Source organism: Mobula birostris, chromosome 10 (assembly GCF_030028105.1).
Source record: "Mobula birostris isolate sMobBir1 chromosome 10, sMobBir1.hap1, whole genome shotgun sequence".
Taxonomy (NCBI): Eukaryota; Metazoa; Chordata; class Chondrichthyes; order Myliobatiformes; family Myliobatidae; genus Mobula; species Mobula birostris.
The window spans coordinates 54,520,043-54,547,071 of record NC_092379.1 but is presented as its reverse complement, the minus strand read 5'-3'; the positions used below and the strand labels follow the sequence as shown (position 1 = coordinate 54,547,071).

General features: G+C 45.7%; 1 protein-coding gene and 2 long non-coding RNA genes across 8 annotated transcripts in view; 2 read left to right on the top strand and 1 right to left on the bottom strand.

The window, feature by feature from the left end:
- Positions 1-10,177, top strand: part of LOC140204047 (uncharacterized) — a 29,118-nt gene extending 18,941 nt beyond the window's left edge. The window contains exons 2-3 of the long non-coding RNA XR_011887501.1: positions 3,133-3,358; positions 6,816-10,177. This is a non-coding gene — a long non-coding RNA (uncharacterized lncRNA). The remainder of the gene's footprint in view (positions 1-3,132; positions 3,359-6,815) is intronic.
- Positions 1-25,893, bottom strand: part of fosb (FBJ murine osteosarcoma viral oncogene homolog B) — a 138,471-nt gene extending 112,578 nt beyond the window's left edge. Inside the window, exons 1-5 of one of the 6 annotated variants that reach the window (XM_072270295.1) lie at positions 25,445-25,886; positions 21,715-22,002; positions 20,891-20,998; positions 20,010-20,174; positions 15,561-19,825 (exon numbers count right to left, since the gene is read on the bottom strand). In XM_072270295.1, coding sequence (XP_072126396.1) covers positions 19,760-19,825; positions 20,010-20,174; positions 20,891-20,998; positions 21,715-22,002; positions 25,445-25,573 — 756 coding nt within the window. In that variant the 5' untranslated portion in view covers positions 25,574-25,886 and the 3' untranslated portion in view covers positions 15,561-19,759. Of the gene's footprint in view, positions 1-15,560; positions 19,826-20,009; positions 20,175-20,890; positions 20,999-21,714; positions 22,003-25,444 lie in introns of those variants that run through there. The other 5 variants (XM_072270291.1, XM_072270292.1, XM_072270294.1 and 2 more) reach the window with 5 other exon arrangements.
- On the top strand, positions 19,204-23,350 carry LOC140204048 (uncharacterized). Its single transcript, XR_011887502.1, has 3 exons — positions 19,204-20,195; positions 20,723-20,765; positions 23,030-23,350. It is a non-coding gene; the product is annotated as an uncharacterized lncRNA (long non-coding RNA).
- Positions 25,894-27,029: the final 1,136 nt, after the last annotated feature.

Genomic DNA, 27,029 nt, shown 5'->3' with positions numbered 1-27,029 from the left:
AAGAGAGAAGACGCTGGGGAGAACTGGTCACAGCATACGATGGGTGGGAGACTCATTTGTTTGAGATGGATTGCGAGTGATGTTCGGAAGGTGGTGTGTGCTTTCACGTTGACCGAGGGCCCAGCCTGCGAGTCAGAGAAGTTCAAGGTGAGCTCCAACTTGTGCACACATTTGACTGCTTACTTAGAATGGGCCCTTTTCTTTTCGTTATTCTTTACTAACCCTTTAGTTGAGACTCAGAAATATAATTCCTTTAATCGTATGCAATGTACTGTCAGTTATTTCGTGGCATTAATTTGTAACAGGGGAGCAACTTGAACCGTCTCTCCTCGACACCCACTTTCCCATTCAGGGATGCAAGTAGGAGGTACCTCCATGGGCTGCTGCTCCACACCCTGCACTTCCTAGCCCTTGTCCACTGTCCCCAACACGCCATGGCAGTCGGTCTTTCCACCTGGAAGTGAGGGGGATCCCCAATGGAAGTCCCTTTATGAGGGAGGTTTTCCCATGCATCTTGGGGATCTGGAGTGGAGGCTGCTGAATAGAGCAGTGCCTTGCAATACATTCTTCAGTCTGTACACGGACCTCCGAGCCGCATGTCACTTCTGCGGGCTGGGGGAGACCATATACCACACGTACATGGAGTGTGTGAGGTTGCAGTCCCTTTTTGCGTATCTGTGTGGGCTGCTCCTTGCATTCTGGTTGCATTTTAGCCCCACCCTATTTATATAAGGTCATCCAGTAAGGAGGGGGGCATGGAGGGATGAGGATGTCCTTATCAACTTGCTCCTAGGGCTGGCGAAAACAGCCATCCGTGGGTCTTGGAAACAGGTGGCAGGAGGATCTGCCTGGGCAGACTGCCTAGCAATGTTTAGGGGGAATGTTCGTGCCCGGGTAAACATTGAGAAGGAACATGCGCAGTCCACGGCGACCTTAGAGGTGTTCCGGGACCGTTGGGCTCCACGGGGGGGTTAGTGCCATCATTGATAGAGATGGAAACATTTTGATTTAATCTGTATTGTCTATTTGTAGTGAAGTAATTGTGTTAGTCACTGTTTTGTATATATAGCACTGAATTGGTAATAAAGATATTTTGTTAAAAAAAGAGTGTCTTCCCTGGACTTATGCAGCCAAGGAAACCAGAGTGTTTTATTAGATTTACAGGCCTTTAGTTAGCTGAGGTTTTAACTCTGTTGCTCTGTATCTTCAGTCACCTGACACCTCATCTGTGACCGGTGCAGACTTAAAAATCTCCTTCAGGACCCCAGTGATCTTCTTGATGCCTTTGCTAAAGTCTATCCTGAGACCTGATATTCACCTACTATTACTGCTAACATGTTCTAGAACTTCTTACAGTAACACAAGCAAAATGCTGGAGGAACTCAGCTGGTCAGGCAGCACCTATGGAAATGAATCAGCAATTGGTGTTTCAGGCTGAGACTCTTCGTCAGGACTTGGCCCAAAACAGCAACTCTTTATTCCTTTACATCGATGTTGCTTGACCTGCTGAGTTCCTCCAGCATTTTGTGTGTGTTACTCTGGATTTCCAGCTTTTGTGTTCCAGAGCTTCTCAGGCTGCCCTCCCTGTTATTGTTTTCCCTTGTTCTACCTCAATGCTCTGGTGTAATCATCTGATCTGTATGAATAGTAGGGGAGATAAGCTTTTCACTGTATCTCAGTATATGTGACAATAATAAACCAATTCCAATTCTCTTGGATTTCTTGGATACAAAATGCAGGAAAGACTCAGGTTCGATGGTTAGCCTGTCCAGTGCCTAACCAGACTTAGTCTGGCCATAACTAACTGCACTGATACTGCGTTGTTGTATGAAAATATTAACTAGGTTACGCCTGGATGTGGAGGTAAAAACTGAATCAGTTTGCCCAGCCACATTTTGAATACGATGCAACCATGTGTGTTCTCCTGGAACTGAAATGAAAGGGTGCACCCCTGATGTACTGAGCACATTTACAAAGAGCACTGCCACAAGAAAGCAGCATCCAGCATCAAAGACTCCTACCACCCAGGCCATGCTGTCTTCTCACTGATGGCTTCAGGAAGGAGATACAGGAACCTCAGGACCCACACCACCAGGTTCAGAAACGGTTATTATCTTTCAATCAGCAAACTTCATAATGCACACAAAATGCTGGAGGAACTCAGCAGGCCGGGCAGCATTTATGAAAAAAAGTACAATTGACGATTCAGGCTGAGACCCTTCAAAAGGACCCTTGAGTCCTGCTGAAGGGCCTCAGCCCGAAACATCAACTGTTTACTCTTGCTGCCTGGCTGCTGAGTTCCTCCAGCATTTTGTGTGTGTTTCTTGGATTTCTGGCATCTGCAGATTTTCTCTTGTTAAGGAAAACTTCACTTGCCTTAACACTGACTGATTCCACAACCTATGGAACCCTTTCAAGGACTCTACAACTCACACTCTAAGATCGATTGATTGATTTATCTATTGATCTCTGTCTTTATTTATTATTAGTTTTTTTATCTACTTTTGCATGTTGGTTGTTTATCAGTCTTTGTGCGTCGTTTTTTATTGATTCAATTGTATTTCTTTGTTCTACTGTGAATGCCCGCAAGAAAATGAATATATGGTGTATGTACTTTGTTAATAAATTTGCTTTGAACTTAAATGGTTAACACCTTATCCCAGAGAAGGTGTTAACCATTTAAGTTCAAAGCAAATTTATTAACAAAGTACATACACCATTCTGTCTCAATAGGTGAACTCGACCCCATTAAAAGCTAATTTACTTCCTTTGAAACGTAGAAGAACCTGGAGGGTCTCTGAAATAGTGGATGTAGAGAGAATGTTTCCTCTTTGGGGGGAAAAAGGGGTCACTGTTTAAAAATATGGGATCCCTCATTTAGTATAAATATCAGTTATTTGTTTTGCACTGGTCATGAGTGCATGGGTCACTTCCTCAATGGGCAGAAGTAACATTTCTGAATGTTGTAAAGGCAGATGTGATAAGTTCCTGATGAGAAAATGGGTGAAAGGGCACTGGGGACAGATGGAAGTAGTCATAAAAAGATCCAGGCCTTCAGCACTCTGAGTCCATACTGACCTTCAATCATCAATTATGCTGATCCATATTGATCTTAATTATTATTCTCAACAGATGTGGAGTGGAACTTACAATCAGGCTCCTGTAATCTCACTGAGTGATGAAGCTGAACTTAGGGGTGGATGGAAGAAGCTGCAGAGAATAGTGGATGCTGCCCAGTGAATCAAGGGCTCATCCCTCCCCACCGTCAGTAGGCACTGCTTCAAGAAGGCGACATCTATCATCAAAGATCCCCACATCTGAGCCATGTCATCTCCTCGCAGTTCCCATCAGGCAGCAGGTACAGAAACTTGAAATCCTGTACCACCAGGTTCAAAACCAGCTACTTCCCTTCAACCAATGGGATCTTGAACTAAAGTGCACAAGCCTGATCACTATTTCGGGAAAGCAACTCTATAACCTCTGTACTATAAAGAACTTTTTTGTTCTACTTGTATTCTTTCTTCTACAATTTTGCGTAATTTATATTTTTTCCTGTAAACGTTGTGTGATGGTGATGCTGTGCATACCCTGGTGAGAATTATGTCCCTAGCGCACTCAAGGTGAGCTGCACCTCCTCCCCTCCCATGTTCCCACTGAGTGTCAGGCTTGGTGCATTGACCCTCTGACCCAGTAAGAGTGGTCTGTCTTCCCCAGAGAGAAGCTAACCCGGTAAGAGTAGCCCACTTCCCTACTGAGCAGGATTTCTACTGATGCAAGAGTGAACCCCAGTCAGAATGGGAGTAAACACCAATCACAGGGGGCTTGAACCCCCTTCTCCAAAAGATCAGAGCTCTACCCAGCTGACAGGGAACCCTCTCCCCAAGTAAACAGCGAGTACTACTCCAGTGAGAAGATGTCACTGGGGAGTGAGAGGTGGTGAGAACTGAGGGAGTGCAAGGGAGAGTGACAGAGGGATTGAGTGAGACATGTGGCTGTTTTGGAGCATGCGTGAACCACTGGGATCAGACCAGGGTCTGCTCTGCCCATGCATGACTAGATCACATTTCCTGAGTAACTGCACTGTAGTCCCCTGTAATCTCAGTAGATGGCACCAGTTGTCCAATTTTCCCATAAGACATGGGAACAATTAGGCAATTCAGCCTATCGAGGCTGATTCACCATTCCATCATGGCTGCTTTATTAACCCTCTCAGCCTCTTGCGTTATCTACATAACCTTTGATGACCTGACTAATCAAGAACCTATCAACCTCTGTTTTAACTATACCCAATGACTTGGCCTCCACAGCTGTCTGTAGCAATGAATTCCACAGATTCACTATCCTCTGGTTGAAGAAATTCCTCCTCATCTTGTTTCTAAATGGATGTGCCTATGTAGGAGCTTCTCATGTGTTCTTGGTGTGTCTGGCTATGCCACCACCATGTGCACTCATCACTCTCTGTGCTGGGATACTGGCCTTTGACAGCCACCCTGTACTTTCCTCCCAACAACTTAAAATTAAAGAGCTCTTCTTGGGCTTCCATCCGGGTACAGGTATTAATTTTGACCGAGGTTTCAGTGACAGGCACAGCCATCTTCGTCAGGGGTGGTGCCCACGTGTCTAGTCTGGCGGTGTTTGTGCCCCCATCGTCTGTCCCTCCTGGTTGTTTGGTCCTCATCCAGTCGGCTTTCTGCTGCCCCACCTTGTTTGCAGTTGGGTTCTAGTCTTATTTACAGCGAGACTTTCGTTTTTGTTAAAATATGTTTTCTTCTAGTTTTATTTTAATGGCTTCCTTGCTCTAGGTGAGAACTGAAGTTCGATTGTGGATGGGGTGGGGCGGTGGAGACCTGGTTGGATGGGGGCTGACCGGATGGAGGGGGTGTAGGTGCAGCCGGACTGGGCATCGACCCTTGTGGGGATGGCAGTTTGTCGATGCCTGTGCCCAGCGGGAGGCCTGAGAAGAGTTTATTCATGATCACTGGGAAAGCACGAGATCCTTTCTCACCTTAAAATTATGCCCTCTGGTATTTGCCATTTCCTTGCTGGGGAACAAGTCTCTGGCTATACACTCAATCTGTGCCTCTTATTACCCAGTACACCTCCATCAAATCACCTCTGATCCTCCTTTGCTTCAAAGAGAAGGATCCAGTTTCATCATCCTATCCTGATAGCACATGCTCTGTAATCCTGGTAAATCTCTGCATTAGTCGGGGGGATTGAGCTCAAGTGCCGTGAGGCAATGTTGTTGTTCTATAAGACCCTGGTTAGTCCTCATTTGGAGTATTGTGTTCACTTGGGGTTGCCTCATTATAGGAAACTGGAGAAAGAGTGCAGAGGAGATTTACCAGGATTGTGCTGTAGGTTTTCTATGCTTCTATTCTGAGATTGTGCCCTCTGGTCCTTGACTATCAGAGCATCCTCCCCACATTCACTCTATCTCAGCCTTTCAATATTCGATAGATTTCAATGAAATTCCCTCTCATTCTTTTAAACTCCAGTGAGTACAGGTCCAGACCTATCAAATGCTCCTCTAATGTTAATCCTTTCATTCCTGGGATCATTCTTGTGAAACTCCTCTGGACCCTCTCCAATGCCAGCACATCATTTCTTAGATAAGAGGCCCAAAACTGCTCATAATACTCCAAGTGCGGTCTGACCAATGCCTTATAATGTCTCAACATTACATCCTTGCTTTTATAGAAACATAGAACACTACAGCACAGAAAACAGGCCATTCATCCCTTCTAGTCTGTGCTGAAACATTATTCCGCTAGTCTAGTTCTCTTGAAATGAACTCTAACATTGCATTTGCCTTGCTTACCACCAACTCAACCTGGAAGTCAACTTTAAGGAAATACTGCACAGGGACTCCCAAGGCCCTTTGAACCTCTGATTTCTGAATTTGCTCTCCATAGTCAATATCATTTAATATCAGAGTCTGTATACAATATACAATCTTAACATTGTATCCTGGATAATGAACTATCTAACTGGCAGACCACAGTTTGTGTAGTTTCAGAGTTGTCAGACATGGCTCTAAGCAGCATTGGGGCACTCTTCCTTTTACCCTGTGTACGTGAGTGCATGGAATGGGCTGCTGGCGATGGTGGTGGAGGCGGATATGATATTTTCTAAGAGACTCCTGGATAGGTACATGGAGCTTAGAAAAATAGAGGGCTATGGGTAACCCTAGGTAATTTCTAAGGACATGTTTGGCACAGCATTGTGGGCCGAAGGGCCTGTATTGTGCAAAGTGCATGACGAAAGCCTTCCTCAGACAGTATTCCATCAGCTATTTCTTTTCCCATTCTCCTAATCCATCAAAATCCTTCTTCAGACACCCTGCTTCCTCAACGCTACTTGTCCTCCCCACCCCACCTACCTTTGTATCGTCTGCAAAGTTGGCCACAAAGCCATCAATTCCGACATACAAATCCTTGACATATAACATGAAAAGAAGCGGTCCTAACAGCGACTCCTGCGGAAAACCACTAAACACCAGCAGCCAACCAGGCAAGTCCCCCTTTATTCTAACTTTTTGGCTCCTGTCAGTCAGCCCACATTCTATCTATGCTAATATCAGCTATTAGTATATTTGTTGCTTGTTGTGTTCTTTGTTATTCTGTCAAGTATTGTGGGCGTGCTCTGTCGGTGCTGGAATGTGCGATGACACTTGTGGGCTGCCCTCAGTACATTTTTGGGTGTGTTGCTTATTAACACAAACAACACGTTTCACTGTATGCTTTGATCTACTTGTGACAAATAAACTTCAAAGTTCAAAGTACATTAATTAGCGAAGTTTTGTCTCCTTACAGGCAGCCACAAAACAAGAAACCCAGAAGAACTCATTAAAATGAGACCAATGTGCAGAGAGAGAGAGAAAAACAAATTGTGCAAACAATAAAAGCAAGTGAACAGCCTTCAGAATGAAAGTGAGCTTATGGACACGCCCGCAGCCTCAACCTTAGCGCAGCGAAGAACAGAGCAAACGTCGTGGAGCAGCGAGCGAGCTGGCCCGACCTTCACCTCTGGTTCCGACACCTGGCCTTTTCAATCCATTCGGTCCAGCATTTAAATCATCCAAAGGCTGGATCATTCCTCGCACTAAGACCTGGGCGCTGGGCCTGGACCCCGCTGCCACATTCTGGCCTGTACCTGACCTTTTCCAGATCAATCAGACTTGCTCTTGGTTCAGGTGAACGGCCTCCAAAGTTCCTCTGCTGTGACTTTTCTCTGCTTCACACACCTGACTCCGTATTGACCAGTTTCATCCTCGCTCCAGCCAGTTCCCCTTGAGCATACCTCAACCTCACTCCAACTTTGCATTGCACCCATGCGCATCGACCCTCAAATCTTGAATTGCAGTGTCTTGTTTTGCACCATTTCTTTTTCACTGCCTTGTGTGTTAGACTCTGTGTGTTGTTTGTGCCTGTGATGCTGCAGTAAGCAAGCTTCTCATGCACCTGTGCATGTGACAATAAACTCAACTTGACTTGGCTGCTTCAAGAACACCCTTGAGTCTTTCTGTCTGTCCATCCGTAGTATGAAGGAGTTTGGAAGAGATTGTCTGTCCCAGGGATCTGATGTTGGCATGCAAGCAAAGTGGTCTGGTCGATGGACCTGACTGAATACAACGGTGCCTGAGTGCTGGGGATGCCAGCCCCCATTAATTAATTGTTAAATAATTGGGAAGATTCCCCAGAGATGAAGTTTGTGATTCTATCAGTACCTCCAGTTGAACTCTGTCTTTTTGTGTGTTTCCTCCTAGCTGCAGTCTGTGATTTTGTATTGCCATGTGCTCCTGTCCCCACTCCTGCTCTACTCCGGCCCCTGTATTACTGAGTATTCCCTCTCTCATCTGTTTCACATTATTACCTGTATTGCTGCCACCTGTGTCTCATTGTGCTCCACCTATCATCTGCCTCCCTGTTTATTGCTCAGTGTATTTCAGTCCTGTTTGTTACCAGATTATGCCAGTGAACTTACATGGAAAAAGCAAATTGAGAAAATTACAGTCAAATGTAAAAAAAAATAGATAACTTATTGAGGGGTCTTGCCGGACAGGACTGGGGTGCAAGCAGGATATCACTATTAAATATTTATCAGGCTTTAATGAGGGCTACATTGGATTATGGAAGTGTAGCTTACATGTCAGCTGCAGAAAGTAATTTAAAAATGCTGGATGTTGAGCAAGCTCAGGCCCTCAGGATATGTAGTGGTGTATTCAGAACTTCACCTATATCAGCTCTTCAAGTCGAAATGGGGGAAATGCCATGAAGACTTAGAAGAATAAAGCTAATGCTAAATTACTGGGTTAACATCATGTGATATAACTACTCACATCCAGCTCAAGCTATATTGAAAGACTGCTGGGAACAGAACAAGTCAAGTTATAATAGCTTTGGATGGATCGGGGATGCAGCAGCACAGAAATATGGTCTACACGAAATGAAATATAGCCCTGCTGTTCCAATATCTGATGTTCCTCCATGGCTCTTTACAATGCATACAGTAGATAGAAACCAGCAACAACTTTTAAAAAAGAAGTCTAACTATGGAATTAAACAAGAATATATAGACTCGCATTTTAGAAATGAACTTGTAATGTTTATGGATAGATCTGGCCACACGGGTATTGCAGTCTACATTCCTCAGTGTAAAACTAGTATCAGGAAAAGAAATCAAACCATTTATCAGTGTATACAACAGAATTAATGGCAATATTGAGTGCATTATCTTGGATAGAAGAAAATAATATCAAAAAGGCTGTGAACTGTTCAGCCAGTTTATCTGCATTAACCTCGATCAAATCAAGAAAATCAGAAAGTAGACAGAATATTTTATTGGAGTTTTTATGCAAGTTATATACACTGACCAAAAATGGGGTAGAAGTAAGCTTTCTTTGGGTTCCTGCTCATTGTGGAGGGGAGGGTAATGAAAAAGTGGACAGTATAGCTAAACAATTGCTCAAATCGTCTATAATAGAGGCCCAGATCCGTCTTAGCAAAGCGGAAGTCAAGAGCATTATTAAAACACGTATTGAGGAGACATGGCAGAAACATTGGGATGAGAGTGAAACAGGGAGACAACTGTACAAAATACAGAGGCAAGTCAGATACAAAAGATTGTCAAGTGGCTATAGAAAGACAGAATTGATCATCAGTCGTTTGGGAATTGGACACACTAATCTTAATTACACATTACACAAAATAGGGAAACATCCATCTGGGTTGTGTGAATACTGTAATCAACCTGAAACAGTTGAACATGTATTGATAAAATGTAAGAAGTATCAAAAAGAAAGAGTGAAGATGATAGAGGCGCTGAAGATAAACAAAAAAACTGATGTGGGTATAGAAGACATTTTAAGTGGGAATTCAAGAGAAATACAGACCTGTATCATGAAGTATCTGAAAGACTCAGGTTTATTATATAGAATATAGGGAATGCAATTCTTTCCCCTTCTCCTGTTTATCCAACGATCCACACTCCAGTCTAGCAGGTGGCGGTAATGCACCTAAAAGCTGGTTTGCCAACCGCCATAAAACAACAGAAGAAGAAGAAGCAACCAGTGAATTTTCCTGAGCCTTTCCAGCATTTGTTTCTGTACTCTGTCTGTCTGAATATCAACTCTGCCTGTTTCCCGATTCTTGTTTTTGGATTTCTCTAGATGTTTTGATCTCTGCCTGAACTTTGACGCTGACTTTGTTTGCACCTTGGGATTTGTTACTCAATTAATATCACTGTGTGCACAGTACTGGGTCTGTGATTGGATCCCTGACAGATTCTCGCTGTATGTAGCCCAGGTCCCAGAAACATGGAGGATTACTGGTGTGTTGACAAAGGAACCTTACCAGGAACCTTATTCAGGTTCAAAGGCAGAATGAAGGGTTGATGGCAGGATTCTTAGCAGTGGGGAGGAACAGAGAGATCTTAGGGTGCATAGATCCCTCAAAGTTGCAGTGTAAGTTGATAGGGTGTTAAGGAGGCCTATGGTGTATTGGGGGCTTAAATTGGTGCTGGAAGCGTGATGACATTTGCCCAGCACAATTCTCGCTGATTTGATTTGATGCAAATGATGCATTTCACTGTATGTTTCAATATACATAGAACAAATAAAATTGATCTTTATCTTCATGTCTTATGGTCTTATGATTTATGGCACATAAACAGAAGAATGTGGGAGTTGTAATGTGCAGAGCTGAAGGACATCGCTGACAGTTCAGGTTGGCACATCCTCCACTCCCAGAGGCAGAAACAGAACAAGCTGAGCGATTGATGCAAATGGATGACTGATACACACCAAGAAGTCAAACCACCTGAAGTTGTAGGATTCAATGTTGAGTCCAAAGGGCTGTAACATGCCCAGGCAGAAGATGAGGTGCTATTCCTCAGGCTTGCATTGGCCTTCATTGTTACAGTACAGGAGGTTACGGGCACAGGTCAAAGCAGGGGGTGGAGGGCTTCTCTGTCTGTATCAGTGATCCATCTTCTTCAATCTACTCCTGGGCAGCTGATTCACTGATCCAGGTAGCAAGCCATCGTGGGCTCTGCCTGAGCTGAAAACCTGTTTCTGAATGACCCCGGAGAAGAAGTACGTGCTGTCCACTGGTTTACAGGAGGCCTTTCAGGACCAGTGTGTGCAGCACATTTTAATGTCACCATTTCTGTTGTTGCTTTTTTAATAACAAATGGTTTATTATTGTCACATGTACTGAGATGCAGAGAAATGCTTGTCTTGCGTATTCATCAGATCATTAGTGCATTGAAGCAGAACAATAACAATGCAGAATAAAGTTAACAACTACAGATAAGATGCAGGGCGAGTGCAAGAGCATAACAAAGTAGATTGTGAGGTCAAGTGTCCAATTTAAGGAACTCTTTAATAGTGTTATAACAGAGGGATAGAAGCTGTCCCTAAGCCTGGTGGCACATGCTTTCAGGTTTTTGTACTTTCTGTCTCATGGGAGAGGGGAGAAGAGAGAATGCCCAGGATTGTCAACAGCCTTTGGGCCCCATATCTCTGAAAGGATGTGTTGTCATTGGAGACAGTCCAGAGGAGGTTCACGAAGATGATTCTGGGAATGAAGGGGTTAACATATGAGGCAGCTTTGGGCCTGTACTCACTGGAACTTAGAAGAATGCGGGAGGACCTCATTGAAACCTACCGAATGTTGAAAGCACTAGACAGGGTGAATGTGGAGGGGAGGTTTCCTACAGTGGGGGTATCCAGAACCAGAGGGCACAGCCTCAAAATTGAGAGGCGACCTTTTAGAATAGAAGTAAGGAGAAATTGTTTTATCCAAAGAGTAGTGAATCTGTCTGCCACAGACTGCGGTGGAAGCCAAGTCCGTGGGTACATTTAAGGTGGAAGTTGATCGGTCAGGGCATCAAAAGATATGACACAGAGGCTGAGTGGGATTCGGGATCAGCCATGATGGAATGGTGGAACAGACTTGATGGACTGAATGGCCTAATTCTGCTCCTATGTTTTATGGTCTTACAGAATGGATGGTGCTTTGATTATGCTGGATGCTTTACTGAGATAGTGAGAGGTGCTCTTGGCCCAAAATGTGAACTTTTTAATTCCTCTTCAGAATCTCAGTAAAGCAACCAGTATAATCAAAGATCCCATCCACCCTGGACATTGTTGAGTCCTGATGAAGAGTCTTGACCCAAAATGGTTTATCCCTCTCCATTGATCTTGCCAGACCTACTGAGTTTCTCCAGCATTTTATGTGTGTTGCTGTGGATTTCCAGCATCTGCAGAACCTCTTGAGTTCATGACAAGCTAAACGGCTGGACCAGGATGGGCTATTGGTAAAGCTCACACTGGGGGAGCTAGGTTTTTGCGTGTTGCAGCCACCCAGGCAAAGTGCTGCAGGAGGCGGTGTGGTGTGGCCTCATTGCTGCTCTCCAGTGTTTGCTCAGTATAAACAAGCTGGATTGTCTTGTTCTTGCTGATAATATCCATAGATTCAGGAATTTGGGCTATTTTATATCTATCTTTTGTGTGACTGTATGTTTATTGCTATCTTATATGTGCTCTATGTACTTTCTGCTGTGTGTGACTGCTGGTATTGTATTTTTTACCTTGGCCCAGAGGAACCCATTCACTCATGGGTATTCATGTAAAGTTGAATGACAATTAAACAAACTTGAATTTGAAGCTCTTGAACCCTCTCAAAATGCAAAATTCAAAATTCAAGACTGTTTAATGATATTTCCTGTATACAGGTGTAAGGAGAATGAAATAATTGTTACTCCAGCACAAAAAAATACAAAAGCAAAGAACACAATAAAAATACTAAAAAAAAGCACAATAAGTACAAATACATAAGCCAGCTTACAGTATACACATAGATTGAGTGTCTGTCCATTAGATGACTGATGGGAAATCATCAAGAAGTGGTGGAGGTATTGATCAGCCTTACTGCTTGGGGAAAGGAACTGTTTTTGAATCTGGTGGTCCTGGAGTGGATGCTACGTAGGGTCCTCCCTGATGGGAGTGGGACAAACAGTTCGTGGGCAGGGTGGGTGGGATCCTTCGTGAAGTTACTGGCCCTTTTCCGACACCTCTCTGTATATACAGTATATCTAGACCTCAGCACCGTTGCACTGTCCCTCTTCCTGAAATCAATAACAGAATAACTTGACAAGTAGTATCCCTTCTGCTGCACTGGGAGCTGGATGACCAGCTGCTGGACCAGTCTCACTATGGGAAGGATAAGCAGGTCTCCTGCTTGGACTGAGTCTGGGTGAACCACCGCAACCTCAAAGTGTGCCAAAAGCCTGGACAAAAGTGGAAGTTAATTGTAGTGGGAGAGTCTAGGACCATAGGGTACAGCCTCAGAATAGAAGGACATCCATTTAGAATGGAGATGAGGAATTTCTTTAGCCAGAGGATGGTGAATCCGTGGAATTCATTGCCACAGGCAGCTGTGGAGGCCAGGTGATTGGATATATTTAAAGTAGAGGTTGACAGGTTCTTGATCAGTCGAAGTATCAAAGGTTACAGGCAGAAGGTTGGAGAATGAGGTTGACAGGGATAATAAAGGGGTTAATAGAGGGGTTAAAGGGGATGATAAAGAGGTCAATAGAGGGGTTAAAGGGATAATAAATGGCCTGATTTTGCTCCTACAGAATGTCTTATGGTCAAGTTGAATTAAACTGTAGCTGAAGTGAGAAAGAATTCTGGGTATGTGAGACATTATCCAGCTCTGAATACATAGGAACAGCCAACTTTCATAATGCTCAGATTGTGCAATTAACAAACTTGCCTTGTTTACATGCTGCTGCCCATGCTGTAGTACAGATTGCTTGCTTTATCCCCAGCCCTCCCCCCAGAGGTGGAGGATTAGTCACCATTGGTTCCTGGCCGTGGGTGTGAGCCCAGCTGAGGAAAGGGTGGTCAGTCAACAGTGTGTCCGTATACCAGTGATTCTCTACCCTTGAAGCTGAAGGTAGAACGTTTTCTCGCTTAGTTCATGTGTAGTGGCATTGGAGAGGGTCCTGAGGGGCTTCACAGAAATGATTCCAGGAATGAAACAGTTAATATATGAGGTGCGTTTGATGGCTTTAGGTCTGTACTTGCTGGAATTAAGAAAGGGATGGGGGATCTCTTTGGAACCTATTGAATATTGAAAGGCCTAGATAGAGTCAAGTCAAGTCACTTTTTATTGTCATTTCAACCATAACTGCTGGTACAGTACACAGTTAAAACGAGACGTCTTTCAGGACCATGGTGCTACATGAACAATACAAAAACTACATTTAACTATGTAAAACAACACAAAACTACACTAGACTACAGACCTACCCAGGACTACATAAAGTGCACAAAACAATGCAGGCTTTACCATAAATAATAAACAAGACAGTAGGCACAGTAGAGGGCAGTAGGCTGGTGTCAGTCCAGGCTCTGGGTATTGAGAAGTCTGATGGTTTGGGGGAAGAAGCTGCTACATAGTCTGGTCGTGAGAGCCTGAATACTTTGGTGCCTTTTACCAGATGGCAGGAGAGAGATGACTTTGTATGAGGGGTGCGTGGGGTCCTTCATAATACTGTTTGCTTTACGGGTGCAGCGTGTGGTGTAAATGTCTGTAATGACGGGAAGAGTCCGATGATCTCAGCTGACCTTACTATCTGCTGCAGGGTCTTGCGATCCAAGATGGTACAATTTCTGAACCAGGCAGTGATGCAGCTGCTCAGGATGTGGAGGGGATGTTACCTATAGTAGGGGAGTCCAGGACCAGAAGACACAGCCTCAGAATAGAAGGACATCCCTTTAGAACAGAGATAAGGAGAAATTTCTTTAGCCACAGGGTGGTGAATCTGTGGACTTCATTGTCACAGATGGCGGTAAAACCCAAGTCATGGGGTATATTTAACTCAAGATTGTTAAAGGTATCAAAGGTTACAGGGAGAAGGCAGGTGAACTGGGTTGAGAAATCAGCTGTGATGGAACTGGCTCAATGGGCTGAATGGCCTACTTCCGGTATTATGCCTTCTGATCTATGGTAACAGTCTTTTCCCCAGGCCAGGGGAGTCCAAAACTAGGGGGCATAGGTTCAGGGTGAGAGGAGAAAGATTTCAAAGGGACCTGAAAAGCAACATTTTCCTGTGGGGGATGGAACCAGAGGAAGTGGTTAAGTTAGGTACAGCAGGTGTCATTTAAGAAGTGTTTGGAGGGAGGGGGCTTGGAGCTGGATGGGCACTGGGGCCAGCAAGGACTGGTTGGTCCAACAGGCCTGTAACGGTGCTCTTTTGCTCTACGCCACCAGGACGACTTACTATCTTAGTAATCTTGTTCCATGTATAAACAGAACATGAGAAGTTGCAGACTTGGATGTTTAAGGAAGAGCCTCCTCAAGTTCTGGTCAAACATCTGCCACCCTGGGCAGAGAAAGTGTGGTTCAGTAGAGGGACCTCCATGTCAGTCTGCTCCTGTAGCCACTCACAGGTCTGGGCAGTGGGCCTTCTGTTTGTTGATAGCATGCTCCTCTCTCAAGGTTACAGTTGTGCCTGGGTAAACCCAGAGAGGAAGGATTCAGTGCTCCCTGGTTCATGGGAACCAGTAGGTGTTGGGGTTTATGCTGGACATGGGACATTTCATTTCACATGCTATTGATTTTAATAAACTTATCATAAAACCAAAAAATCCCACACAGAAAGTTGAGTACTGGACATAAAAGGCGAAAAATAAGATAATCATTAGATCTTAGGATGTGGAAGAAGTCTACGCAACTATTCCACATGGCTGATTTGTTATCCCTCTCAAGTACATTCTCCTGCCTTTTGCCCATATCCCTCTGACGAATTATGAACCTCTGCTTTAAATATATCCATTGACTTGGCCTCCACAACCATCTGTGCCATCGAATTCCACTAATTCACCACCTTCTGCACTAAAGAAATTCCTCATCTTTGTTCTAAAGGGGTACACTTCTAATCTGAGGCTGTGCTCTCTGGTCCTAGACTCATCTACTGCAAGGGACATCGAGGTGTTAAAGGCCCCTTTAGTAGCCATTTATAATAAATAGCGCACAAACAAATGCGGATTTAGCATCAATGGTTCCTTTATTAACACATAGTAAAACATTGCAAATTTCAGGTTTCATGCAGATTATTGATGCAACAAACTCAGATTTCACTGTGTAACAGGAGCAAGATATTTATAAATATCAAAATAAACCTTAATTTCACAAAGTGCATTAAACTCTGGTGGATCGAGGGCATGACAGGGCAAATGTTGGAAAGTGAGGAGGAAGCATACAGAGGGAGACAGCAGATCTCGTAGGACAGAGAAGAGAGTGCACGTACACATCCAGGCAACTGCAGAGGTAGCAGGAATGGGGGCAACAGAAAATAAGGAAGATGGAGTGGGAGAAGAAAGATGCACAGAGATACTTGTGGAAATGGGGAAGACAGACTCAGGGAAGTTACAGTCATTAAGATGGAGATAATGACCAATTGCTCAGGATTTTAAAGTGTGGCTCAATATCAGTTTCACTTTGAGTCTTGTCTTTGTCTGCACCCAGCCCAGAGACTGTGGAATGCTTGGGCTGGAGAAGGAGGGATCAGTGAATGTTCCTGACTGAATTTCATGCCCACGCGTCCAGCAGGTTATGCTGATTCCACTGAAGCTTCACAGACTAGAGAGAAAGAAAGAAGCTCTTGCTTCCACTTCCCAGTGATATGAAGCGTTGAAGAGTAAAAAATGGAGCAAGCCTGATTCCGGGAGTGGTTGCATATAAAAAAAAAATGGTCCACAGATTTCTGACCCCTCCACTAATGTCTCTGAGTCATCTCCAATGAAGGGGCATCAATTTCCTTCCGAAGCCCCTCAGAGCAAGGAGCAGGCTGTACCACTGGAAGCTGCCACTCTCCACAGTGGAACCATATTGTGAGCACTCTGTATCTCCACTTTGGCAGTGGATTAGGTCAGGCCTTGGGTGAGTGGGCTCATCTTGGCAAAAGACAAGAAATAGGAGTAGGCTGATCTGATCTTGGCCTTAGGGCCATTGTTCCCCACAACCTTCGACTGTCCTACAGACCAAATACTTGTTCATCTTGACCTTCAGTATGTTCAATGATTCAAGCAGTGGTCTGTAGTATTGTGGGTTGATGAGTAGTGGAGAGTTGGCAGAGGTACAGGTTAAACATTAACATTTGAGTACCCAGGAGTGGGTGAACGAACCACTCTTTCCAATAAGACAATTTTTACTCTCAATGCTGGCTTAAAGCCTAATGCAGTGCCACAATATATACACACAACTCTACAGTCACAAATCCAGAAATAGATTTCAATATTTTTGAAATAATTACATTATAAATCTTGATAAACAACCATGGACATAGTCATAGTACAGACACAGGAACATACAGTATACAATCGTCTGTGGTAACACAGTTTGAATTAATCCTGTGTCCCAGTAAATAACACATCCGTTTTTGAAATGTTGTAGCTCGTCTCCATGCAGTTTTTGACATAAATTTCAACAATTTTTAAAGCTTAAAGGAACTAGAGCTTAAAACTATACATGGACTAACACTGGATAAGCTGTGGCAACTTGAAGCAAATTGTTCCCACACCAAGATTACATAGAGAGGGAAAGGAAGGGGTCAGTAGTTTTTGTATCCTATGGTCTGACATACAACAGGACTGTTTTTATTTGTTTCCCCTTTTAGGAATCCGTATACAAGTCAGTAAATTGTTTATGGCTCCAGACATTTTGTACAGTTAGTCCTGAAGTCAATCTGGTCTTTCTTTTGCAAAGAAAATGCTGCATGTTTTAAAAGTACAATATAGAAATAAAAAATAAATATTAACTATAAAAAGTATAAAATGAAGGCTGTTGTAGCAAGGCTGTCAATTGATGGGAAATATGGTATCCTTCATACAGCAAGTACCAGCTAGACCCACAGGAGACCTCACAAGGAACGCTCACACCAAGTGCTGGAACAACTCAACAGGTCCTGTCCTGAAACGTTGACATAGACCAAGGGTCTTCATTGACACTCCATAGACGCTACCTGATCTGATGAGCTCCTTCAGCACTTTGTGTTTCTCAAGATCTCTAGCATCTGCAGAATCTCTCCTGTCAGAATGAATGTAGCCATTCCAGCTGCCGTTCTGTCTCAGCTGGCAGCTCAGCCAGGGAAGGACGGCAAGATTATGGGTAGCTAACGTTATCCTGTTATTGCCCGACACACAGACTCACACTCATCCTTTCCCTGGCACAGAGGTGCCATGTCCCATTTTAGCCGCGACTGCGTGCACTCAGCGGGTCTGAAGAACTGAAGCTTCCCAGTTTGTATTAACACAGAGCTTTCGAATGTCAAGTAAGATATGGATACAGGCGCGAACTGTCGGATATTCATTAGGTCATTGTGAAAGGTTAAATACGTTATTGTAGTCAGCCAGTTTTACCTTTTTTGTAAGTTACTTGGTTAAAATACAACAACTTATACGTGATATTCTCTACATAACAGGAGGGAGAGATGAGCCCTCCCGTACTGCTCAGAAATATAGGGGCGCTATCTCCTTCACCTCCCATCTCAGTGGTTTAAATGTCAAGCAAAGCATATTCTGGCTTGTTGGCGCAGGAAGCGTGGCGACACTAGTGGGCTGCCCTCGGACTGTGCTGGGCGTTGGCGCAAGAACGACGCATTTTACTCTATGTTTTGATGCACATGCGACAAAATAAAGCAAATCTTAATCTTACTATGGTCTGGTCTGGTGGGCAGAACCGGTTACTGTGACCAGTTCGTGGTGAACGAGGGTCAAAGAGGCAGGAAGGGCTCTGTCCTCCCGGGAGGGTCTGTCTCTGGCAGTGAGAGAATGGGAGACGCTGCGCTGTTCGTCAACGTCAAACCGTGTGTCCCAGTTATGACAAAAAAAGCGGGTTCTCCCTCGTTCTTACAGAACTGGCAGTATGGTTGCTGTATAACTACTGCCCACGTTGCCCCCTTAACTCTCTCCTCCCGAAGACGCTGGAAAGAGCCCACAAACGCACCCGTGCAGAGGGTGGCTATTTGACTGCAGTGGCATCACAGAAGCCTGTTTCTAGGCCGTGCACTGAGGAAATGAAGCCGTTTCCGGCTTAATGAACGCAAAACCGGTCACCTCCGGAGAGCGGTAGGGGAGAGTCATCCAATTGAATCGTTAGACATAAAATGCTAAAGGAACTCAGCAGGTCAGGCAGTCTCTATGGAGGGGAATAACACGGCTCCGAATTCAGAGGCAGCCTTGGCAGCCGGAAGGGATCCTGTGGTTTGCGAACCTGACAGGTCACGGCTACAAACCTCATCTAATCTGAAGGAATGGGTCGAGGCGCGGCGGGGGATCTTCAACGCTAAAATAAATCAGGGATTCGGCCGGTTTTACATCCCTCCTGACTTGCTTGTCCCTTGCAAAGTTTTTAAAAAATCAAGCAGGATATAAAACCAATAACTTTTTCTGTTGCTTTTGAGTTCCAGATCGATTGAAATTAGTTCCAAAAGTAAAATTCACATCTTATTCATTCGGAATAGGATATTTCCGTTACATCGAAGACAACACGTCGTCCTCTCCCCTCTCACCACAAACAAGCACACACACACGCACACAATAAACGTAAAATTATCTTACAAAATGTCTGGATTCACAGTACGTTAGAGAGGGACAGGCCCCTCGTGGAGCGGTGGAACACTTAACAAAAGGAGAATCCGCCTGTAGTTTCACCGTCAGTAAAAAAAAAGCTCAGTCACTTTTACAGCAGGGGGCTGCTGGAGGTTCCCAGACAGGTACAGCCGGCTAACGCAGCAGAGAGGAGGCCAGGATGGCTAGACATTCGCTGGGTCGGGATACGTTCGGGAGGGCCTTGGTGTAGTAACATTGCAACTTCGTCAATACAAAACTGGCTCCGCCACCATGGGTTGCTGCTCCCCGCTTTTTTGGGAGGTTTCGGAGTGGCAACAGAAGCTATTTGGCAGTGTGTGTGTGTGTGTGTGTGTGTGGGTGCGGGAGCAAAACGCTTTAGCCCCCCTCCGTGTTGGTCCCCTTCCTCCTCCCCGGGGCAGCAAGGTGGGAGAGGGAGAGGGGGGAAGGCGAAGAGAAAACGAGGCAGGCTGGCGATTCCTTCCCCAACACAAGGCCACCCCAACCCCTCCCACCTCTCTCCCGTATCCCGGGCTCGGCGTTAAAGCAGCGCCGGGTGCTGGGAAGTGAGTGAAGTGAGGTTAAAGCAGGTTTACAGAGCCAGCAGCGATGGCGAGTTCAAAGAGTCCGAGGATTGGTCGCTGCTACTGTTCCGCTGGTGGACGAGGCCGCAACTGCTTCCCTCTGGGTAGGTGAACACAAATGAAGAGGTGTATGAGGCGTTGGGGCTACTACTCAAAAAGGACTGGACAGTCTCACAGGGCGGATAGAAGGGTACCTCCGCCGGCAGCTGATAGCCCGACGGGTAGCTCCCGGACAGTGGGGGCTCCTTCCCATCCAGTGTAATAGGCAATCCGAGAGAGCTCACCTCGGCAGCGGCGGCGCTGGGCTGCGGACTGACGGGGTCCTGGAACGGGATCTTGCAGGCTGGCTTGTGCGCCACCAGCACGAACTCCAGTCGCTCTTTCTCTTTGTGAAGCTCGGCGATCTGAGATTGAAGCTCGGCTTTCTCTTCCTCCAACTGGTCGGTCTCCTGCGAGGACGGAGGCAGACGGTTAGTGCGAGCAGCGAGGGGCGGGGGCAGAAAAAAGGAGCGGAGCGAGGGAGGTGAGGGGAGGGAAAAGGGGAGTGAGGGAGGAAAAAGGGGAGTGAGGGAGGTGAGGGGAGGGTAAAGGGGAGTGAGGGAGGTGAGGGGAGGGTAAAGGGGAGTGAGGGGAGGGTAAAGGGGAGTGAGGGGAGGGTAAAGGGGAGTGAGGGAGGTGAGGGGGAAGGGGAGTGAGGGAGGTGAGGGGGAAGGGGAGTGAGGGAGGTGAGGGGGGAAGGGGAGTGAGGGAGGTGAGGGGGGAAGGGGAGCGAGGGAGGTGAGGGGTGTCTCCAGAGAAGGGCGAAAAAAAGATGGAGAGAGATGAGATGGGAGAAAGGGAAAATGGGGAATACTGTAGATTGATAACAGGAAGAATAGGAGAGAGCGAGTAGAGAGGGATTAAGAGAAACAAGAAGACAACAAAAATGATGGGGTTGGTGGGAAAGAGGGGAGAATAAAGCGAGAATATTCGCCTAACCTCCCACCGCCCATTACAGGTCCCTGAGGGACAGGCACGGTACGACCTGTGATCCCGTACAGGTTAGTGAACTAATAACTCCGCCCTCCAACCCCCCTCTCCAATTACCGGCTCTGAACATACCCCTCTACACTTCCCCTTCCCTGTCTCAGGGCACCCGGGAGAGGCGGGAGGATAGTTTGCTTACGGTCTGGAGGCGGTCGGTCAGTTCCCGGCGACGATTCCGACATTTGGCGGCAGCCAGTTTGTTTCTCTCCCGGCGAACGCGGCGTTTTTCCTCCTCCTCGGCAGTGAGCTGTGGGTGGTAGACAGATAGGATTCAGTTCCCTTGGCTATTACGCTAGGAAACCGCGCACACAGTCCCACACACCCCGGCCCGTACTCTCTTCCCTTAACCCAACCCTCTCCGCGTCCTCAAGGCGTCCAGAACTCAGACCTCAACGGGCTGGACACATGAGAGCGGGAAATCATTCTTGAAGTAGCTAATGGATCAGCGCTCCATCTTGTACCAGCGGGGTGTTCCCAACTTGGAATGTTTGATGGGTCACTGCAGAGGGGGTTTTATGTGGACAGGACAGGTTTATAGGGATATGGGCCAAACGCAGGCAATAGGACTAACTCAGTTGCCCAGCGTGAACTGATTGGCCTGTGTCCATGCTCTATCTAACCCGGGAGGGGTGTGGTGTGACTGTAGAGGGGAGCTAACTTGACTGCTGAAAGAAGATCCAGAGCCCAAAAAAATAGAGCGGACCTATAATATTAGCATTGTTCCCATTATTTAGCAATAATATTTAAACAAAGGTCCACAAAGACCCCTGAAAAAACTTCCCTATGTGTGTGTGTGTGGTAAACACAAAATACTCTGCAGATGCTGCCCGACCTGCTGAGTTCCTCCAGCGTGTTGGCTCTGTGCGTGTGTGTCTGCCTGTGTTTGCATCTGCCTATCTACAGTGTCTGTCTGTGTGTATATATTGGCTGTGTGTCCACAGTGCACAGGTGTCCTTCACTCACCGTTTCATCGCGTGCCCTCCGAGAGCGGCTAGCCCGGGTGGGTTTCGATGGCTCTCCAGTGCTGTAGGAGCACATGGCTGGAGTGGAATAGCTGGTCCCCGGGAGGTTATATGGATCCATGGAGGTTTGGGCCATAGGGGGAATGTGAGACTGAGTCTGGGTCTGAGTCTGGGCCACCGAGGAAATGACAGTTGGCTGAACCATCCACTGTAGATCCTGGCTGGTGGTGATGGCAGTCAGAGTTGGTACAAAGGATCCTGGCATCTCCCCAACGCCTGTAGTACACTCCTGCAAACGATCAGTGTACACAACAGGATTTATCATTTATTTTAGATACGGTATGGAAAAGGCCCTTCCAGGCCTTCTAGTTGCCTACCCCAGCCTTATCATGGGACAATTTACACCTTTGGACTGTGGGAGGAAACTGGAACACCTGGAGAGAACCTACACACACAGAGAAAGGAATGCACAGCCTTGCCTACAGAGGGCACTGGAATCGAACTCCGAGTTGTAAGAGTATGGGGCTAACTTCTACATGAATATATATGCTGTACCTACCTTGGCCCCAGAGGAAGAGTGTTTCCTTTTGCTGTATGGTTGAACGACAATAAGCTTTAACTGAATATATTCTGTTTACAAACCACCAATTCCACTCATGGGGCCTCTTTAAACAATGTACCCGTTAAGCATTAGGGAGGCTGTTAATCAGGGTACAACTCCTCACTGTCCACTAGCAGCAGGGTGTGGTCCTTCCCCATTTGAGAAGGGTTGACCTGGATCTTGATTCCCAAAGTCACGTTAACAGTCAAAATGGGGAAGGAGGATTCACAAAAAGTGTTCTCACCCTCTCACCTTCCTCCATTCTTGGCGGGATGGAGAAACTTGGTGTTGGTTTTAATCTTTTTTCCTTCACAAACTCGGGCAGCAAGGTAGTGGTTAGCACAGCGACCAGGGCTGGAGTCCCACCGCTGTCTAAAAGGAGTTTGTACATTCTCCCCACGACCGTGCCGGTTTCCTCTCACATTCCATGTTAATTAGTCACTTGCAGGCCCATTGGGCTGGAAGGGGTTGTTACCATGCTACATCTCTGAATTAAAAATTAACTTATAAGTTATAACTGATTTGTCCATCACCTGGAGAGGCCTGTGAATCAGGTTGGAGGCAACATCTGGGCTCCCAGCAAATTGTCTAAACAGAGTTCTATATAAATTCATATTTCACTTTAAGTATAATTAGTAAATAATTGTCACTATTCTATCAAACCCAATCTCCGTCTTCTAACGCTGGCAATCCATATTTAATGTCTCTTCTGCAGTGCTAAGTAAAGAGTTTAAGCATACTACATCGTGGCGGCGGAAGAGGTGAGCACATTAGAGCGGCAGTTCTGGGTTTCGTCAGGAGGGGTCGCCGTATTGCAAACTATATTGGACGAGTGGACTGTGTTGTCCGCGGTGAGCTGGTGTCCTATAAAGTTCACTCAGTTAGCGGAAGTACACATTTACAAGAAGGGTCCAGTGCTGTAAAGCCACGACTCATCCAATAATTCAAACGTGAACTTTAACTAAGAATTATTAAAAAGAAAAGGTGTTTTTCTCTAACTTGATATAACCAAAGTTTAAAACGAATAAATAAGACATGGGTGTTAAGATGTGGTATTGTTGCAACCTGACATTCACGTGAGTTGAAAGGCATTCCAATCAGCTGTCAATCGATGTGAACAGCACAGGAGCTAACTCTTCAGTCCACGCCGTGCTCCGACCGCGATACAGTATGAATACAAATGGAGAGATATTCGAATTAAGGGCGGTGGAGAATGGAATAATATTGGACAGAATTTGCAAAGAGTCAGGAAACGTTGTATTCCTGATGCAAATCTAATCATGTCTCTGTACCTTGCGGCCACCGGTTGAGGCTAAAGAAAACATTTTATGAATGTCAGAGTTGTACTCGACAAGCTTTTTGCCCATCGACCTAATCTTTTTTTGCCCTCATTAGGGCTGTCCCTTTTTATTCTTTGCCTATTCAACTGTCTGACTAAATATTTCTTGAACATCGTGATTGTATCTGAATCCCCCATCTCCTCTGGCAGTGTGTTCCTATATTAAAAAAAAATCATGCCTTAGATGCCCTTTAAACCCCCTTCCTTGCTCTCAGTGCCGTCTCCGACGGAACTGCATAGAAAGCTCTAACTGCGATCTAACCAGTATAATGTCCCTGCTTTTATATTCCACGCAGGAGAGCATGACACATGCCTTCTTCGATCGTGTTTTCACTTTCAGATAACTAGAGATTGGAATCCCAAGGTCGCTCTGTTTATCAGCATGTGTCTGGCCCCACACGCGACTCCCGACAGGACACCAGCAATCTTCCTTTTAAATCTTACAGCACCTCAGAATGCAACTCTAGTGACTGGTTCGCAGTTCACAGGGTGAATGAGTCCTGCAAATGTATTTATTTAGCAACACAGCGTGGAGCCATGCTGCTCTAGCAACCCCACGACCCCGATTAACCCTAACTTAATGGAAGATTGGAGTTGTGTGCTACCGAGGACAACATCCCTGTTACTTAAAGAAAGCAGTGACAAAGACCTCGAACATCTGAAGGACTGGGGCAATGCAGTTGAGGTTGACCCTAACATGCAGGGGTTGGGAATCAAATGAGAGGCTTAACGTCCGGTGCAATGCCAAGAAATCGTGGAAATGCGATCTTTCCCAGGGTCAACCTCAACTGCATTGCCCCAGTCCTTCAGATGTTCGAGGTCTTTGTCACTGCTTTCTTTAAGTAACAGGGATGTTGTCCTCGGTAGCACACAACTCCAATCTTCCATTAAGTTAGGGTTAATCGGGGTCGTGGGGTTGCTAGAGCAGCATGGCTCCACGCTGTGTTGCTAAATAAATACATTTGCAGGACTCATTCACCCTGTGAACTGCGAACCAGTCACTAGAGTTGCATTCTGAGGTGCTGTAAGATTTAAAAGGAAGATTGCTGGTGTCCTGTCGGGAGTCGCGTGATTTCCACGATTTCTTGGCATTGCACCGGACGTTAAGCCTCTCATTTGATTCCCAACCCCTGCATGTTAACGCTCAGCTTGCGGCGCAGAGTGAATAGGGCCTTGACTTTTGCTATGCACAGCAGATACCAAACTGGTTAATTAGATTGGCGTTCTAGACTGTCGTGTGCACTGGGAGGTGGAACCAAGAGCCCGCCGCTTTCCATTCATAAAACCCGGGCAGCGCGTGCCCGTAACATTCCGACTCCCCAGCCACTGACAGCGCCGTTGCCTCAGCAACGTTCCAAAATAGAACGTCTGGCGTCAGCACGTCGCACGACCGGGGGCGGGGCCAGAGCGGCGTCACCAGGAGAATTCCAATACGTCAACCTTACGGACGTAACCGAGTCCGAGGGCAAACATGAGGTTTCCAACCTGCGGGAAACCGGTGCAATTTTATCGATAGATCGATTCCAATTGACACGAGGCTCCGAATGCAGCGACAGACATAGATCTCACACATGCATTTGATTCTAAAGTTTACTTTAATTATCGCAGCTTGCACCGTTCAGCTAAACACTGACTTTAGTTTTGCACCGATCAAAAATTAATTGATTCCCTACTTATTCCTATTATTGCTGGAAAATAATCCAAAGACGGGACGGGGGGGGGGGGGCTCCCTCGTCATCCCGGACAGTTTTAACACGTTATAAAGTTCGCCTGATTGTAAGTGTCACTTACCTGGGCTGCAGTGGTGGGGCTGCCAATACTCTGGCTGAAGGAATCCACGGATGACAGGTACTGAGGCTCCGAAGGGGAAGAACTACAGCGAGAAGCCGAGTCAAAGTCGCCTGAGAATCCCTGGTACATGTCCTCCCAGTCGTTGATGAGCCACGATTTGTCTCCCCTTGAATCCAGTTTCCCGTTTTTCAGTGAACAGCTACTCAAAGAAACACTGTGCTGTAGTAGCGCCTGTCTGCTCCTCCTCAGTTGCGCCGCTCTCTTTATGAATGAACTAATTCCTCTTGACGCCTTTTTATAGGAATGTATTCCTCTGACGTCAGGCTACCAGATCGTGAAAGTGGTCAGATCCCGCACGAAACAAAAGAAACAACGAGTCCGAAATCACTAGAAGTGAAGCCACCGAAGGCCGAGCTGCAAATAGCACTCTCGCCGAGCTTCCACTCTGTTTTATTGCCGGGAAAATGCGATAAAATCCCTCCTGTGAGGAAGCTCCGCCCATCCGGGATCCCTGACGTACATGCCCAAATATGGAACTGTGTAGTTTGCTGTTTACTGGTAACCAAGCAGTGACGTAAGAGGGAATCCCTCTCTAGACAGCGGCTTTATCATAGAGAGAGTTTTAAATAGAAATCCAGTCTCCTGGAGCTTTATTTTTAAATTTGATTCTATAAATTCTAAATTTTTAATAGTATAAGATTTTAAAATCCTGCTGGGGTTACAGTCCTAGAAAATACACTGCTGCTTCAGAACTTGGCTCCGTTTACTTCTATAAACTCAAATTATCCTGTAAAAATATCTGGCTTTATTCTGTCGGTGAGGGAACTTACTGTGCCTCGACTAACATTTCTGTTCCCCTGCAATTACAAGACTGATTACACAAGAACAAACCGCGAGGCCGTGCGGGATGCTATATAATTGCGATTCCCCTTTTAAATGTAAAAAAAACGTGTCTGTGAGATATTTTGGTTTAAACTTTGATACACTAAGTTTTGACCCTGGCCGTATCACTGCAACACAGACTCCAGGGTTAGGGCGAAAGATTTCAACGTACTAATTTCTCAATCAAAGAATTAATATTTTGTTTCAATAAGTCGCATGGTTGTTGGCGGGTTTGCGGTTAGTGTTTACCAGGGAGCGCGACTTCCTTTTGTGATATTCACTCGAGGCGTGTTTTGAGAGGGTGGGGTGGAGGGAGGAGGTTAGCGCCGAGCCTCAGCGCCACCTTACCTGACTCTAAACAGTTTTATTTACATTCCGAAACCTGAGCAATGATAGGCTTGTGGGAAAATGCCCTTGGTCAAGGAATCCACAATCGCGCGGGATCCCCGTGAAAAAAGGCCGCGCCGAGGTTAGCCCAATGAGCCAACGCCTAACCTCAATGAAAACACCACACCTCCACCAAGATAACAGAAAAATCTGCCAGTTCGTGCCTCTGAAACTTTAGACAAAGTTTAGAAAAGAAAGTATGGTTCTTGAATTTAATATTTAATAGGAAAACGGATTTAAACCACGCATTTCTCCGCAGCGCAGCTCTTCAATGGCAATTATTATTTAATTTGGTGAAGCTGCATCCCAGACCGTG